The sequence below is a fragment of the Nycticebus coucang genome, chromosome 9 (genome assembly GCF_027406575.1).
Source record: "Nycticebus coucang isolate mNycCou1 chromosome 9, mNycCou1.pri, whole genome shotgun sequence".
Classification (NCBI taxonomy): domain Eukaryota; kingdom Metazoa; phylum Chordata; class Mammalia; order Primates; family Lorisidae; genus Nycticebus; species Nycticebus coucang.
Genome location: NC_069788.1, coordinates 21,581,122 through 21,597,772, shown reverse-complemented (window position 1 = coordinate 21,597,772; position 16,651 = coordinate 21,581,122). Strand labels below are relative to the sequence as shown.

General features: G+C 35.3%; 1 protein-coding gene across 2 annotated transcripts in view; it reads right to left on the bottom strand.

The window, feature by feature from the left end:
* The window catches only part of KHDRBS2 (KH RNA binding domain containing, signal transduction associated 2), a 577,858-nt gene that overhangs the window by 257,985 nt on the left and 303,222 nt on the right, over nucleotides 1–16,651 (bottom strand). For both annotated transcript variants that reach the window (XR_008382612.1, XM_053603566.1), the window contains exon 4: nucleotides 3,651–3,797. Coding sequence is in view for 1 of the 2 variants with exons in the window: in XM_053603566.1 (XP_053459541.1) it covers nucleotides 3,651–3,797 (147 nt within the window). In the remaining variant the exon portion in view is untranslated. The remainder of the gene's footprint in view (nucleotides 1–3,650; nucleotides 3,798–16,651) is intronic.

The following is a 16,651-nucleotide window of genomic DNA, read 5'->3' as shown; positions in this document are numbered from 1 at the left end:
TGTCTCTGCCCTGCCTCTGTCTCCCTCCCCTCAGCTCTTTCCGCTGAGCAAGGAACCCCCCCATTTACCATGTGTGGTTAATTTCATGTAATTCTCATAGGCCTGGAAACACACTGACCTCTTGCCCAGAGCTGTAGGGACTATACCCGTTTATAAGTCAACACATTCATTAACCTTGCCCCAATGGAAGGGACTATATCCATTAATTTGTTAGGCTATATATGTATATATACCCAAGACAAAGGACCCAGGCAGAGGGGAGATTTTTCCAGACTCAGGTTTTCTCTCTGCCAGAAGCTCTGGTGCTTTTCCTGTATTCTTTTCTAGGAATGACTTACCTAATCCTGTCTTACCACTGATCTGTGGTCTGTGGATTCATTCTTTGAATCTCCAAAACAAAGGACTTACTGAAGAATAAATTCAGATAACAGTAGTGTATATATGCCACAGAATTAATATTACTTGGCCATGAAAAAGGATGACCCAATGCCATTTGTAATTTGGATGGCACTGGAGACCATTATGATAAGTAAAGTATTTCAAGAGTGAAAAAACAAACACCACGTGTTCTTACTCTCAAGTTAGAACTAACTGAGGAGCACACAAGTGCTTAGATAGGGAAGTAAAACTTAAAGGAAATCAAACAGAGGAAAGTGGGGAAGAGGGGATAGGGTACAATGAACACTATTTGAGTGATGGGCATACTTGTAACCATGACTCAAGCATTGTAAATGATCCATGTAAATAAAAATATTTGTGCCCCTATAATACTTTGAATTAAAAAAATTTTTAAAGGAATAGAATAAACTTATTATAATGGTAATAGTTATTTACCTCTTATAGAATACACAGTATAAAAAAAAGGGGACCACATTAACATTATTTAAACCACATATTAGTTTAGTATTTTATACCTTTTTTTCACTATCAAATAATTGGTTTTACAATCCTAAACTGTATGTTTAAGAGAAATTAACAAATGCAAGGAAAACTAATATAGGATCTTCTCAAAGCATCAGAGATTTAAAATTAGCTATGTTCAAATCAAAGATGTCTTCTTTACCTGATCTTCTACTTGTTTTGATAAGACTAGAGTGTCTGGAGACCAGCAGGCTGAGAGTAATTCTTTTGTCTTTAACAATTCATTTAAAGTGATGAAACTGTGTTGTTTTCCAATATCCTAAAGCATTCAGACATTTAACAAGAGGTTGTATGTTCTAAAGCTGGTAGTCTTGGATGATCACAACCCCTGGACAGAGAGCAAGCTTGATAAATTTTGGATAAAATACAGGAGATGGAGGAAGGTAAAAAGATCTGTTATGGGAAGATATTCCATTTTGTAGAGGAAGGAGATGTCAGTGGAATTCCAGAGTCCTACCCTTCCCTAGGTCGGCCTTCTGTGTTCTTCTACAATGTCCTTCCTGGTTATAATTCTTTACTTAGGCGTCTGTACATGTTATGTACAAATATGTTAACATTCTTAGCCATGCCAGTACTTTGGAGAGGAATCATGAACAGTGAGCCCATAGTGTTGGTTGAACAAAAGCCAGCATGGCTGGAGCATAATGAGTGAGCAGTTGATATACAGAGATGAGATCACAGAGATAGGGACAGGTCATCACACTGGCCAACGTAAGATTTTCATTCTTCATCTGGGTCTGTGTATTTGGTGCATATTGATTGTGGGATATTGTTCCCCAAATGTGACCAGGATTGCTATTTTATCCCATTGTATCACTCCTAATGCTTTTTAGTTGGCCCATTCCATCAGTCACACTATCAAACATTTATTTTGCCAGACATGATGTGAAATGATGGCAAGATAGTTTTGACCAAGAGACGCACCGACAACAATATATATACCCTCGGGAGATATATATATATATTTATATTTATTACTTCTCCATTGAAATATACATATGTATTTCAATGGAGAAGATATAAATGAAATGATTATAAGTATCATGATGTATAAGAAAGCAAGTGAGATATATTATTCACATTTATAATAAAATTGGGTAACCTGGCCAGTTTTGGATCTACTCTGGCCTATAAGAGTAGATCCAATATATATGTAACAAAGAAATACTATTTTGTGTTACATATTTTACATCAGAAAGTCATTCCTAGATCTTTCTATTTACCATGACAATAAAATAAATTAAAGCCATTCATTGATATAGTGCCTAATAATTTTCCAAGTCCTTTCATATGAATTACCCCATTTACTATTTACAGTAACTATAACAGAGGTTGGCCAATCATAATTACCTTCATTTTAAAGATAAATAAGCTGAGGCTCTAAGAATTTAAATGACTTGTCTACAGTCATGAAATCAGTCAGCAGTATAAGCAATTCTAGTCTGTTCTGAGCTAAATATCATGAAATTTTACTCAGTATAGCACTAGGCCTTTAGTTTGTAGGCAAAAGGAAGAGAAAACATAGTATAGTAATTCTTAAGAAAAATGAGATCTACTTAGGCAGATGAATAGGTGAGTGCCAGACAACAAATTATGCAGAAATTCTGTGTGTATATGAAGTTAAAGAAGAATAAACAGAGTGGTCTGGCATTACTCTGTAACCTCGCCTTGATAGAAATTAATTTTTAAACTGGACATATAAAGATATGATACTGTTAGCTCCTAATGTATTTACATTCTGGAAATTCTGGAATTTCTCTGATGATTTTTTTCTTTTCTCACTGCCAAAATTGCTGCCAACCAATTAAACTTACCCACCATATGGTCTGAGTGTATTGCTTAATAGAAATCTACTGTTTCTTCATTGTGTAAATTAATCTTACCTACTCTTTTTCTCTCCTGAAGACTCTGTCAGCCACTTCAGAAAACTTTATTCAGCATTCTTTTCTAAATACCTTACACCCCACTAGAATCCTGATGCCAAGATTTCTATTTGAACAACCTCTTCCTAGAATGCTAAATTGTCCACTTTTACAAAAGCTTCACTTGCTTAATATTCCTCTACTTCTTAGAAAATCAATAGAGAATTCTACTTAATATGGAACCCAGAATTTGCTGCCCTACTAAGTGAGTGATATCCTCTGTTGCCTTCACTTAGTCCAGTTTATTTTTCTAACTTTTTCCTGAAGTCAACAAATGTCTGGCTCTATTAAAATTCATTATTTTTATTATGTTTTATAATGAGCCAGTAGCTGTCATATAGTCACATAAAAGTGCATCTAATAGTTTAATGTACTGACATCTTTTAAATATTACATATTTAATCTCTTTCCTCTTCTACTATACCTGCAAATTTTTTTCCATTATTTATAAATTGATAACAAGACACGTCAAGTCATTAAAACACAAGGAAAAAAGTATACAACGTCAATTACATATTTATGTTTTTATGTTTGTCCTGTTCTTCATGGCCGTGAACTGGTGCGTGGCATATAACGTACTCAAGCTGAATACCACTGTCAAACCATCGCTATGTGACAACATACCAGGTCCTGCCCTAAATGTTTTTTTTATGGGCTATATTATTTTAGCTTTGTATCAACCCTATTGTAAATAGATAATTAGTTTGTAATATAAATTTCCTTTTAAAAAGTCAGTAAATATCAAAGGCCCACTTTAAAATACAAACCAATGAGAAACATATTCATAAAAAGTGAAAAAACACTTACGGGAACCAGGAATTTTTTAATTTCTTCCAATGCATGACTCATACGTGAATAAGCTTCCCCAGGTGGAGCAAACACTTCAATTAATACATGAAGTTCATCACTCAAGTGGGCATATTTGGCTTCTCCGCTCTTCCTTAGTTCTTCTTCCTGTGAAAGAAGTTATTTTTAGAAATACAAATCCATTCATTTTGCATTGATTTAACATTTACAGAGAATATGACAAAAGGGCATAATTTAAGCAAATTTTCCGTAAGTAGAAAGAAACCCTCTGAGAAATAAAAATCTGCTACACACCATTTAAAGATTTTAAAATCATTTTTGAATGTTTGAATGATTAAGAAAAACCTGGCATGATTATCATCTACGACAGATTTTAAACAGATAAATGAAAATGCTAAACTCATGAAAATATATCACAGAAATGCCGTTAACTCTTTAATGTTCACTACTGTATTCTGGAAGAAAAGGATTTGTGTGTGTATGTGTGTTTGTGTGTGTGTAATTTTCAGATAGTAAGTGAAAGATTATGGCTGTGTTCTTTAAGAAAACCGGAAGCTGGGAGGCGCCTGTAGCTCAAGGAGTGGGGCGCTGGCACCACATACTGGGGGTGGGGGTTTCAAGCCCAGCCCTGGCCAAAACTGAAAAAAAAAAAAAAAAGAAAAGAAAAAGAAAAGAAAGAAAGGAGGGAAGGAAGAAAGAAGACCAGAAGCTTCTAGCTACTTTCTGGGCAGTGAAAATGGTACTTGTTTGTGATACAAAGTTAGCTAAAAATGCAAAACCAAGACTTATCTCCCAATCTGTCTTCCCTCTGGCCCACATTATCATCAACCCACATCTTTTCTATCCTTTGCTGCCTCATTCTAGTCAATAGAGGTAAATTAAAGGGATGGTGGTTTGACAGTATATTGGCATGATTCTGCACGAGCTACGTAGCTTCTGTCTAACCAACAATACATTTCTATTGGAAGATATTTTTTGTGGTACTATGCCCAAGCCATTATCAAAGACTGATTAATTCAGTATTAGAGCAGAGAAAATTAACATATGATGAAAACATATATTTTGTTCATGTGTGGTTTGTATTTTAAACATATCATCTCTAATTCCATAATTAGTTTGAAGATAATTCATATATTTCCGATTAGGAAACTGAGATAAGAAGATTTAAGTAACTTCAGCAAAATTGGGATTCAAACTCAGCTCTATTCTGCATTTTTTTTTTTTTTAAATTTTAAGGAAGTAAAATTTGGTTAAAAAGTTACCATAAAAAATACTATGTTTCACCTTTTCCTCCAACAGTTGTTAGTGAAACAAGTCGTTATTTCACTAAATTTCAAATGATATGACTAAACAAGTAATTTTTAGTTTCATATAGAGATTAAATAGAAAAGTGACATGAATAGAATTGAAGTGGATAAACAAGGGCAAATTTGCTATTGATTTCATGTGAGTTAACCGTGTAACTCTTGCTAATGTGAGTGTTTGTCAGATTAGAAATGCCCAGATGTTCCAAACATAAAGGATCTAGGAAAGAGATGAGAAGGTGGCCTGACCTAGATGCTCCCTTCCCCTACTCACAGCTCTCAGAAACAGTCCCTTTCTGCCTGGGAATCCACTGGGACTTTTTCCTTCAGGCTTTTCTTAGTGCCCAGTTTTCAGTTTGGGGAGAAGGAGCAGTTGACTTCACAAAAATACACCCATGAGGTATAGTAAACATTTCTTCCTCTGTGAGTACTGCTGAGATGCAAGCTGCTTGGTAATTCTGGGGCCAGCTTAGTTTGGGCAAAAGTATAGGGGTAGTTTAAACCACAGGTCTCTGCACCCTATCCCTTTCTCCTTACTTCCTATGTTGACTTCTAACTGGTTATTTTCCTGTTACTCTCTCCTTGCACCTGGAATTTCCTAAGGAACTTCAAATGATTTTCACCTCTGTTAAACAGAGCGACAAGGTAATTGAGTGGTATTTCCTCGAGTGGCATGACCCGCTCATTATGGAACTCAACCAAATAAGGAGACCATCAGTTAATTGATCCTGCTATCCTTAGAAGAAACAATGGTGACCAACATTGGCTACTTGGAATGACTCTTTGGAATCACATCTTTCATAAGCTGTGTATATGAGAATTTTATAAATATGCAGTGCTTTTGATGAGGAGAGTCTAGCAGAAGAAATTGTTCTGTCCTCTTAAGGTAAGAATAGTAGCCACTTGCTTTTGAATTTTTATAAGGAATATGCTCTACTTTGTTCATGATGTGATAGAGACCATATATTTCTCCTTTGTGCTACCTCAGATGTTGGTGTTTTGACCCTCTAGATTCTCCTCTAAGGCCTCCCACCAACATCACCACCACCAGAAAAAATTCCTGAGAAAAAGAAACAATGACCAGCTCATCAGCCTTTAAATACCTATGTATACATCTAGATACAGACATAATATACGATAACCTACATAATATATATGTAGTCTTTTAAAAGTATTTAATCGGAGATGCAGTCTTTACTAACATCTATTCAACGGATCGACCACGTTAACCAAATATTCATTACTCCACAAAGCAGGGGTTTGGAGCCACTTGCTCACTTGGTAAGGACTTATTTTTTAGCTTATCTGTAGTGTCCAATATCACGAAAAGTATGCATAGACTTTTTCTTTTGCTAATCAGCTTTCCTTGGTGTTTTTGTGTTTCATGTGTGGTCCCAGACAACTCTTATTCTTCCAATGTGTGGCATAGAGAAAAAAAAAAAAAGGTTGGACACCCCTGAATAAATTATTTCACTAATGCCCAAGGAAGCCTGACTGTCCAGGCTTGTAGATTTCTCTCTCGTGCACCCAACTGCCTGAACTCCAACTACTTGTATTAAACAAGAGTCAGTGTTTATTCCCAAACTTATTTACACTAGTTGTATTTGTTATTGTATGTTTTGTTATGGTATTTTATTGTATTTTTATATTTCCTCTTTCAACACAAGGACAAAATGGCCTAACTCCACATTTCTCAGAATGTATTCCCATCTTTAACGACACATGACTGTAACAGAAACAATAAAGGTGAAGGAAACCAACTTTGGATCTGAAGTGTGCAAGAATGTAGGAAGTGTTTTTGCTATAAAAAGTACAAAAGGTTGAAGTTGGTTTTTTTTAAAGGGAAAAGATAACTGTGTTCTAAGTAAAAGGGCTAGATGCTTAAAAAATAAAAAAATAAAAATAAAAAGAGTGAGAAAGGAAAAGGAGAGGACAAATACTTGAATGATATAAACATTTTTTGAAGGTTTGTAGGAAAGGAATTTTTTGTTGTGATGTGGAAAATTGTAGAAGTTTTATAAAAAGAAGTCTTATGTTGCCTAGTCAAAGCTGGCTATGGTTGAATGGGTTTCTTTCCAGTTTTTTGTTTTGTTTTGTTTTCAAGTGAACTTTATATCAAAACTAGAGTTTGGTTTTCTCTCTCTTAAAACAACAAAGTTTTCTTTTCTTGGATTGTTGATTTGCTTCTGAAGTAACAAACAAAGATTCTATTTTATCAGAATAATTTGCTATGCTTTTTATGCTAACCTTATCACATCTTTTTATTATTTAAGAGAATCTAGTCTTTTCATTAAAGAAAAAGCTAAGGGTTTTGTTTATTTGTTTTGCATTTGCTTTTTTAACAGTTTTGTTACCTCCTACATTTACTTTTGAAATCTTTTTTATCATTCCTTAGGTTAAGTGGATAACTAAGTATTGTTTTACAGTGACCTGGGTTCCTATTTCATGAAGTGAAATGTGTAACCTTTTGATATTTTTAACACCTTGACAGAATAAAATTTTAAATGAAGTCTTCTTCATCTGAAACTGATGTCGAGATTTCCCAGAGAACTCCTGGAAACTCTCAGAATTTGTTCTCCCACTTTGTAAACAGAGGATGCTAAACTAGTTAGGTTTACTTGATATGCTAAAGTGAATGGTTGTCAAATAAGAAGAGCTTCTTAAACTACCTTATATTTATATGGGTAAAATGTTATTGTATCAGTAATTATATGAAGTTTCCAGAAATCTGCCCAAGGTCTTTACTGTCTCTGATGTGTTCTGGAATAAATTTGTCAGTCATAATTCCATAGTTTAAATTTTGTATTCTACAGAATTCTACCAAATTCCTTTGTCAATTATGTTAAAATTAACATCCATCAGATTTTTAACTATGGCCATTTTAATCTTTTTTTTTTTTTGTCATTCACAGTTACTGCCTTCCTCTGATGCTTTTCTGAAAGCTCCTACAATCGGTTACTAGCAGAACGCTTTGTCTTCAAAAAAAGAGGTCCTCTTTGAGATCCATGGAAAGAACTATTTATTACAGGTACTCTGGGATATAAACTTCTTATGTCATTGTTTAGATAATTTTAAGATCATCCCACTTCACAGAGCATAGATTTTCAGAACTCCAGTGGAGAAGCTGAGGATTCATAAAACCCCTCATAAAATTAAGAAGAATAAGAATTTTTAATAGACTATTGAAGAATGATCATAATTGGTATGGTCTTTGTTTGAAACACTGCTGGTTCTTTAATGGTCGATTTCCTGGATATAAGAAATCTTGTCCTCTTTTCTCAAGCTACCTATACTTCATAACAACTTAATAAATTACATGTTTATAAACAGAAGTGAAATACTTATCTTTTTACTCCCCGCTGTTCCCTCTATAATTTGGAAATCTTTATTGAATAGTTTTACTTTCATGGCAATATATTTATTTGCATAAATTCAATGATAATCTGTCTTCCTTGTAAGAGGACATAATTGGAAGAATTGATTACATAACCAAGACTTGATTGGAATGTCATATTTGATAATGATGTACATAAAATCAGTTCTGATCAGACAGTTTTGAGGAACAATGGTTGACTTTATAAAGCAGTGCTTATAAAGTCCTCATGGGAAATTAAGCTAACACCTAGATTAAAAGGTTCCCAGTGCTGTAAGTAAGAAAGATCATTTCCTGGCAGACCTGGGTACCTTGAGAAAAGAGGAATTCACCAAAAATCTACAGGTACTTAGATGAAGAAGGGTGATGAGTTCTTGGCTTAATTTCCTCGCCTTGAGAAGACTTTTAGAAATCCCATCTGAGAATTTGAATGCAAAGTTCCAACAGAGAAAAACTTAAAAAGACCTATGGGTTCAGTTATCATTTTTGCTCCACCTACGTTATAATCAGACCAAATTAAATGAAACTAGACTTATTTGGTCAGCAAGAGTCATCTTTGATTATCATTTATCAAAGATGAGGTTGACTGTAGAGAGAAATTTTATGTTTTAGTGAAAGACTATAAACGTTTATGGGTTATCAGATTATGGTCCTGTTGATTGTCTTTGAGTTATTTTCATCTCTTTATAATCTAGATCCTTCCATACTGTGTATTTTGTAAGTTATTAACAGTTCTAATATTTCTCCCTCCTTTCTGATTTAGCATCATCTAAGAACTAAAACTACGCTTTTCCCTAAATCCTATAAGTATAGCTTGATAATGATATAAATGTCAAAGGATTCATTGATGCAACAGTTTGAGCACTCAAAACATTCACTAGAAACATTTACATCTTTCATACACTGCTCCAGAAAATAATCACGACTACAGCCCTACCACTATTATCCTTACTTAAGATGTTCTGAGCCCAACATCTAGAATTCTCAATGGGCTATTCTATGTACTCAAAAACTTTATTAATCTTTGTTTTGCTGTTTGTTTCTTCATTCTAATATATGTTCTGTATTCCCTTTGCAATATTATACTTCACAGTTTCTAACCTAAATCTTTTCTCCATAGCAATTAACTTAGCTTAATTTTATAAAAATTCTATGGAAGTTTCAGATAGGGGAAATGTGAAGACCTCTCTGGATGCCCAGAGTTGGTATAAAGATTATTTTAGAGTGAAAACATTTGAGCTAAATAAGAGCAGAAGAAAAATATTTTCTGACTTTTCCAAATCTTACTAGAACAGATCTTTATCAGAGTTGGTTAGAACAACCTCACCTTCCCTATTGTCCAGAATGGTCTTCCATTAGGGAGGCACTGATCTTGGGCACTAGAACACTCAAAAAAAATTAGTAAACAAGCTTCATCAGAACCTTCCATCCACTGAATCCCTAATACTCCCCCGCCCTTCATTTTGATATAGAAACCAGTATCTCTGGTGATTCAGTGAACTCCTCATCGTAGAACAACTGCCAGGTGCATGTATGGTTGTAGCCCTACCAGTACCAACTTCACTTAAGATGTTACAAACCAAACAACGGGAAAAATCTTGCTTTTTTCCCCTATTATTCTGTATATTGCCAATTAATTTTCAAGCCTCCAACCAACTGAACCCAATTTGGAATAAGAAAAGTTTTCATCCCAACAATATACATAATATGCATATACAGTGATAATTCATTTTATGATTGAATAACTACACAATTCAAGTTTGTACCATATCAAGTATTTGTCCTGCAATTATAAAGACAAAGTCTGTGTAAGTAAACAAATAATGGAATCTTGTAACCCAGAGGACTATTGCAGTTCTCTTAAACAATTAGAATAAGTAACTTTTTTTTTTTATAAGAGCCCCTCCTACCTAATACTTTCTATAGCTTGTTACCTCATTGTATTATGCTATTAGCAGTTCCGGTTATTATTAGGCTATTCCAGTTTCAGGAGAATGAATATCTGTATAAACACTGTGCTTAGTTTTTTCATCCAAGTATCAACTTCAGGAATCTTTAATGTAGAGTCCAAGGAGAAAGGTCTCAAAGACTGGAAACTTCATAATAATATGTTAGAAACAACCACCATCATTTTAAAGACTAAATTAGTTTTTCTGTACTATTCTCTAAGTATAAAACCAAATATCTCAAAACTCTTATGAGCAAAACCAACCAGTGCTTTCCTGTAGACACTCACCTGTACTCCTGAGTCTAGAAAAGAGCCTTGAACCAGGATTTAAAAGGTACCTTAGAAGTTAAGGTACCTTAACTGCAGCAGATATTTTGCTCTTGTGGCCCTCAGTTATTTCATATACAAAAGGAGAGGAGGCCACCTAAGAGGTGATTTTGAAATGTTGCTCTAGGGAGCCACAGGTGTTACAGAAAGGTACCTTGAAAACTTTCCTTTCCCACCCATTCAACTATATCAGTTCAACTTGGACCATTTTACATATAAGAATTCTATGTAAGTGGATATTGTTATACAAGTTCAATAAACTAAAAACAATAGACAACATTAGATATGATTGTGTCTAGGTTTTTTACAGCTTTAAAATGTCACAATTTACTATGTGACTGTTCTTTACAGGCATCTTGGTACTTAGAACGTTGGTATTAGAAAATACTTTAATACTTTCCAAACAGAGTACCTAAATTAAATTAATCTAAATTAAACTAAATTACAAACATATGTAATTTAATCTTCATAGAACCCTTTGATGGACTTTGGAATCAGTGTAGTGGCGAAAAAAAAAAGATTTTGGAGTCCGAGAAATCTACATTTAAACTAATAAGCTGTGATACTTATTATCTGTGATATTTGGTGAAAGCTGTTTAATTTTTAAGCGTTAGCCTATTAATCTATATAACAAGGAAACTCTGGACCTCTCATATGAAGATAAAATGAGATAATACATAAATTCTGAAAATACAGTGCCTGGCAAACTATAAACTCTCAGAAAAAGTTAAAAGTTTTTCTCTCAGACAAGCCAAGTAACTTGGTTGCAATTATGTTAGTAAGGGATTTGAATTTGGTCTGTCCTACTCCAAAGAGATACTCTTATGTTAATAGATGTTTATTATGTATATTAAATTCACATGGAAGAATATAATTATAAAAGCTTCAAATTAAATGTTGCTTTGATGTAAGCAAGAGTATACCAGTCTGACACTGGTTTAGTTATTAAGATCATTTAAATGTATAACTTTAAGGGAACATGTACTTGAAAATTATTCTGAATCAAAAAGCTCAAGTGTTTCAGAAAGATAAGGAAAAATTAACATCGCCAATGCTGTAACAAAATACCATACTGAGTGGCTAAATCAGCAGACATTTATTTCTCACAGTTTTGAAAACTGGGAAATCCAAAATCAAGGCTTCCCGTCAATTTGGTTCCTGGTGAGGGATCTCTTCTTGGCTTGCAGGATGTCCTCACATGGGAAACAAGAGAGAGGGCTCTGGTTTGCCCCTCTTTTTACGAGGGCACTAATCCTATCCTGGAAGCTCCACCCTAATGACCTCATCTAAACCTAATTGCCTCCCAAATGCCCCACCTCTAAATACCATCATATTGGTGTTTAGGGCTTCAATATATGAATTTTGAAGGACACAAACATTCAGTCCACACCACCATGAGTTGTTTCTTGATTTGCACCTTTCAAATAAATCATAAGGTATTGGCTGCAATATGTGACATAGACCATGTGACATTGAAAGGCCACGTATGGTAATTAAGCCCAGTTTCTGCTTCATGATGTCTAGAGTTAAAAATCCCAGCTTTTCCCCTTAATTGTGTGTAAACTTGGGCAAGTGACTTCACAATTCAGAGTTCTAGTTCTTCACCTATAAAATAAGGGTAGCAATAACAATAATAAAGTACTAATCAAATATTACTATCACTAAATATTATTATAGTGGGTCTCTGTGATTCAAAATGATATAATAAATTATATATGAACTAAAAGGGTTAATGTAACCTAAGATCCCAATTAATCTCCCAGGAGTAGCTCCACTTGTGACAGGAATAAACTCAACAATAAAGTTGAAAATGCATGATGCACAGTATGTACAAGTTTGGTTTGTGCTTTAGTAATTATTATTGTCATATTTTATCCTCAGACTTACAATGTACTAAAGTGCTTTTTACAGGCTTTTTCTTTTTAATGCCCCAGGGAGCTTTCTTTTAACATAAAACCTCTTCGGAAATAAATAAGTCTATTGTCTGCACAGCATTTGCCATCAAGAAATTCAAATAAATATACATTTATTATTTATACTTTAGCCTGAATAGGATTCGTCTGAATCCCCACTTTAAAGACATTTCTAAAAAAGCACATTTGGAAATCCTTTTAAGCAAGGACAAATTAGTTACCCTAAATTTATGCACACATAAAGGTTTTTGCACAAATAGATGTACATACATGTGTGAATTGAGAAACAATGGCTCCGTCAAAGAATCTTGTCACTTCCCTTCCAAATTCCTTCTCTCTTTAACCTAAATGTGGCAAGAACTCTTCCAAGTTCAGGCCATGCATACTCCAAATGGTCAGCTCTGGGAGGGGAATCTTTGCACTGCTGCACACCCATCTAGCACTCATGAGATTCATGAAGGGCACGACACCACAAGTACCAAAGGAACCAAAGGCGGTATTGTAAAGAGCAGTCCAGTATTTAGGACACAAAGGAGTGGATAGTGCCAAACTTAAGTGTACTTATCTTGAATTTGGAGTTGTGGTTTTATTAGCAGTTATGAACATGAAATCCTACAATTTAGATTACATCAAGGATGGTCTAGCTCCTTAAACAACGAAAGGGTGTTGTCCAAAATAGTGAAGAGGGTTTCTTGATACAATAAAACTGGCTATTTCACTATTCAAGGAACATAGGCGATTAATCTCCACCAAATGTAATTTCTGGGACGGTTTACAGGTCCTCCCTGGGAAGGAACACTCACAGGCCTGTTTCTACACTTCTGCTATCTAGTAATTAGGATTTTACAACTATTTATTCTGTGGGAACAAATGAACATAGGAACACAATTATCTAAATGGGCTTCTCTGACCTCTTCTTTCTCAATTCCAACTGGGTGCAAATGGGTTTGTTTGGGTCTAAGGAGGCCATGGAAGCAGTTGGAGAACACATTTGAAACCTGCCCAACAGACACAAAAAGGAGGGAATGAATCGGTCCTAGGAAGAACAAGTCTGGCAGAGATAAGTGGACTCTGGAGAAGGGCAGGTGAATGTACTGGTTTTCCCTGAGTGCAAAAGCTGAAAAGAAACCAAGAAACAGGCTGAGAACAGGGCCTAGCCTTTGAGGCTGGGAGGAATCAGGGAAACCCAGGAGCAGAGGTCTCAGGAGACCCACCACGTTGCCTCCCCACCCCGCCCCCAAGGCGAACATCTCTCCGCCTTTCATATTGGAAGAATTACATCACTATTATACTTCAACAGATACATCTAAGCTAATAAATAAAAATAACAACCAATACTAGCAACCTTAAAGAGGAAAATCAGACAGGATGTCGGAACACGTGCCATTTGAACAAATGTCAATAAAATGGTAGCAAAAGAAAGATGAACAATCAAATAAAACATTTTTGGAAGCAGCTGAGGAGGTAAAAGATAGGCACAAACATTTTATGGTGTCAAAAGAAATGATTTCCCATGTAAGGGCAACTACAAATTAAAAATAAGAGGCTAAAGTCTCTCTGTTGAAAATAAGAGTGTACTTTTCTTCCCCTTTTCTCAGAGTTTTTGTGTTAGAAAACTTGTAATCATAAGTACTTTCTCCTCCCCTTGAAATGTATATAAATCCTTTTGGAGACTAGATGAGCTTTATGACCTAGGAAACTCTTTCCCAAGGCCTTAGAGACCATCTCTGTCTGTTTGTCTCTGTCTTTCTCTTTTCTTTCACTCTTTTTACAGACTGACCAAGGTGAGAGGTGGGGAGTCAGTATATATCATTAGGTTGCCCAGGCTGCACTGGGGGTTCTGGGCCCAAGTAGGTGGGATTGTGTAGGTCGGATTACAAGTATGTGACACCTCAGTTGGTCGGGTCCCTTTTATTGTTTATCTTAGTTTCCTTATTAAAAAGATATGACAAGTTTGTTTTTCCTCTGGATATAGACAATTGGTTAATTCAGATGGTCACCCCAATTATCAGATAAAGTTAGGTGAGTCGAATGTGACAATTAATGCTATTAAGTCATCTCACTCAAGGCCTACTTACTGTTTACCTTGAAAGCCCTTGTATGCAATGGGCTTGGCTGGTTGGCTGTACAGAAGGGGGAAATGTCTTCCTGTATTTGCAATCTCTTCATGGATTGCCTGTGATGGGTACCACATTCAGGTTTAATGTTCCTTCAGTGATAAAAGCATTTCTCTACTGTCTCAGTGGAGAATATTTTTGGGTTGGGAGATTTTGTTTTTAATTATATTTCCCAGCATCCTTTGAAACAAAGGGTAACAGATGCTATTGATACTCTGCCCATAACACCTTGCATTATTATCTCCATGCAACCAGTATGGATTTGTCTTTTTGCCTGAAAGTTTGCTCTGGCCTAAGCTCTTGAGCTCTCTGCAAGCATACACCAGGGTCAAAATGGTAAGGAATTACCTTTCTCAACTCTCAATTCACGACTGGGGTGGTATGGGAGGTGTTGATCTATCAATATCCAAGGTTGTTCAACCCTTCGATGGGCTAACTCGTATGCTCTTTTTCAGAGTTCCCTGGTGGAAATACATCCCAGTTGCTCACAGTTTTAACTTGATTAAGAATGCACCCTGTCTAGGTTCATTCATCTTGTTATTTTAGTTCCTTATGCCTTTATCGGGGCATGAGGTCTCCTTCCAATAATTCAAAAATTTCACATAATTCAATCTTGCCACATTGCCTTTTCCAGATGAACTCAAACCAAGATAAATTAGTAGATTTAAATAAGGAGAAGATGATTGTAATCAGAAGTTTTTTTTTCCTTAAGGATTAAATACAAACAAAAGTCCATGAATAAATAAAATCATGAAGAAATAACAGATATGGCAGGCAGATACTGAAAATATCTAATATGAAAATAATAGCTTTTAAAATATTCTCCTTTTGTAAATGCCACAAAGAACATAAGGAAAAACAAAATAAATAAAGTATCTGCAGATTAAAAGGGATCATTTAATTCTACTTTTGATTGAAGAGAAAAGGTCCGCACTAAGGCCTGTCTCCATAGAATCTTTGCACTTTAAGTAAAATGAAAACAAACAACTTATATACGCTTCTAGAACTAGAACTACAAAGAAAAAAATATTAATTGGCCTTGGACTTCTCATCTATTAAACTTTGAATTTAGAAATAAGGATAACAAATAACACATACTAAACAGTAGTATCTGGGCTAACTTCTTTATACACATAATTTTATTTGTTACACCAGGAACAGAATCTAGCATTTGATAACCCTTCACAAGCATGGAGAACTTCATGCCTCCTGAGTTCACAAAGACATGAATACTTACACTATAATAAGGTGATATTTCATAGTTTCAACACTTCCACTATAAATTATGACATTTATTATGTTCTTCCAAGATATATAATGTTTAGACTACTTGAAATTAAGTCCATGAAACAATTTTCACTAATGCAAATAGACAAAGAAGTCTCAGTAGCCCAGAATTAAGGGGGATTTAAATTTTTTTGAGTATCTGCCAACTAACATAAGAAAAACAAAACATTATTGTCAAGAATATGGGCAAAGTGGACGGCATTCTGAAATCACTTTACTTAGCACACCGATTCATAGGTAGCTGGATCCTGTTTCCTATTTCAGGAAGAGGCATCCTCTAAAAGAAAAGACTTAAGGAAGTCACACAAGCATCTTTTGAGTTTGGAATGGGACCCATGAAGAAAGGTGTGCAAAAGCCTAAGAACCAATTAAGAAGTGAAAACAGCTTGCGAGCTGGGGGCAAGGAGATCTCAGTAAAGTAACCTTTAACCCGATAGATATTGCCAGAATTGCTTCTGAGCCTGGTGATGCTGAGAGGGCAAGTTGTCACTGCCAGCCAATAATGGACAAGCAAACACTAGTGAGGCCCAGCTGTGCCAAAGGCCTGTTTCTAAAAGGAAATTGAGAGCTGGGATATCAGTTTGGGGAGGACATCTTGGGCAGCCAGACATGTTTGTGGAGGAGGCAGCAGTAGAGTGACGAAAGAGCTCTGACCCAGAGTGCTGAGGTGGAGTGACCAAGCCACAGAGAGGAGAAGAACACATCAGCTGTGAAGGCTGCAGTAGCAGGTCT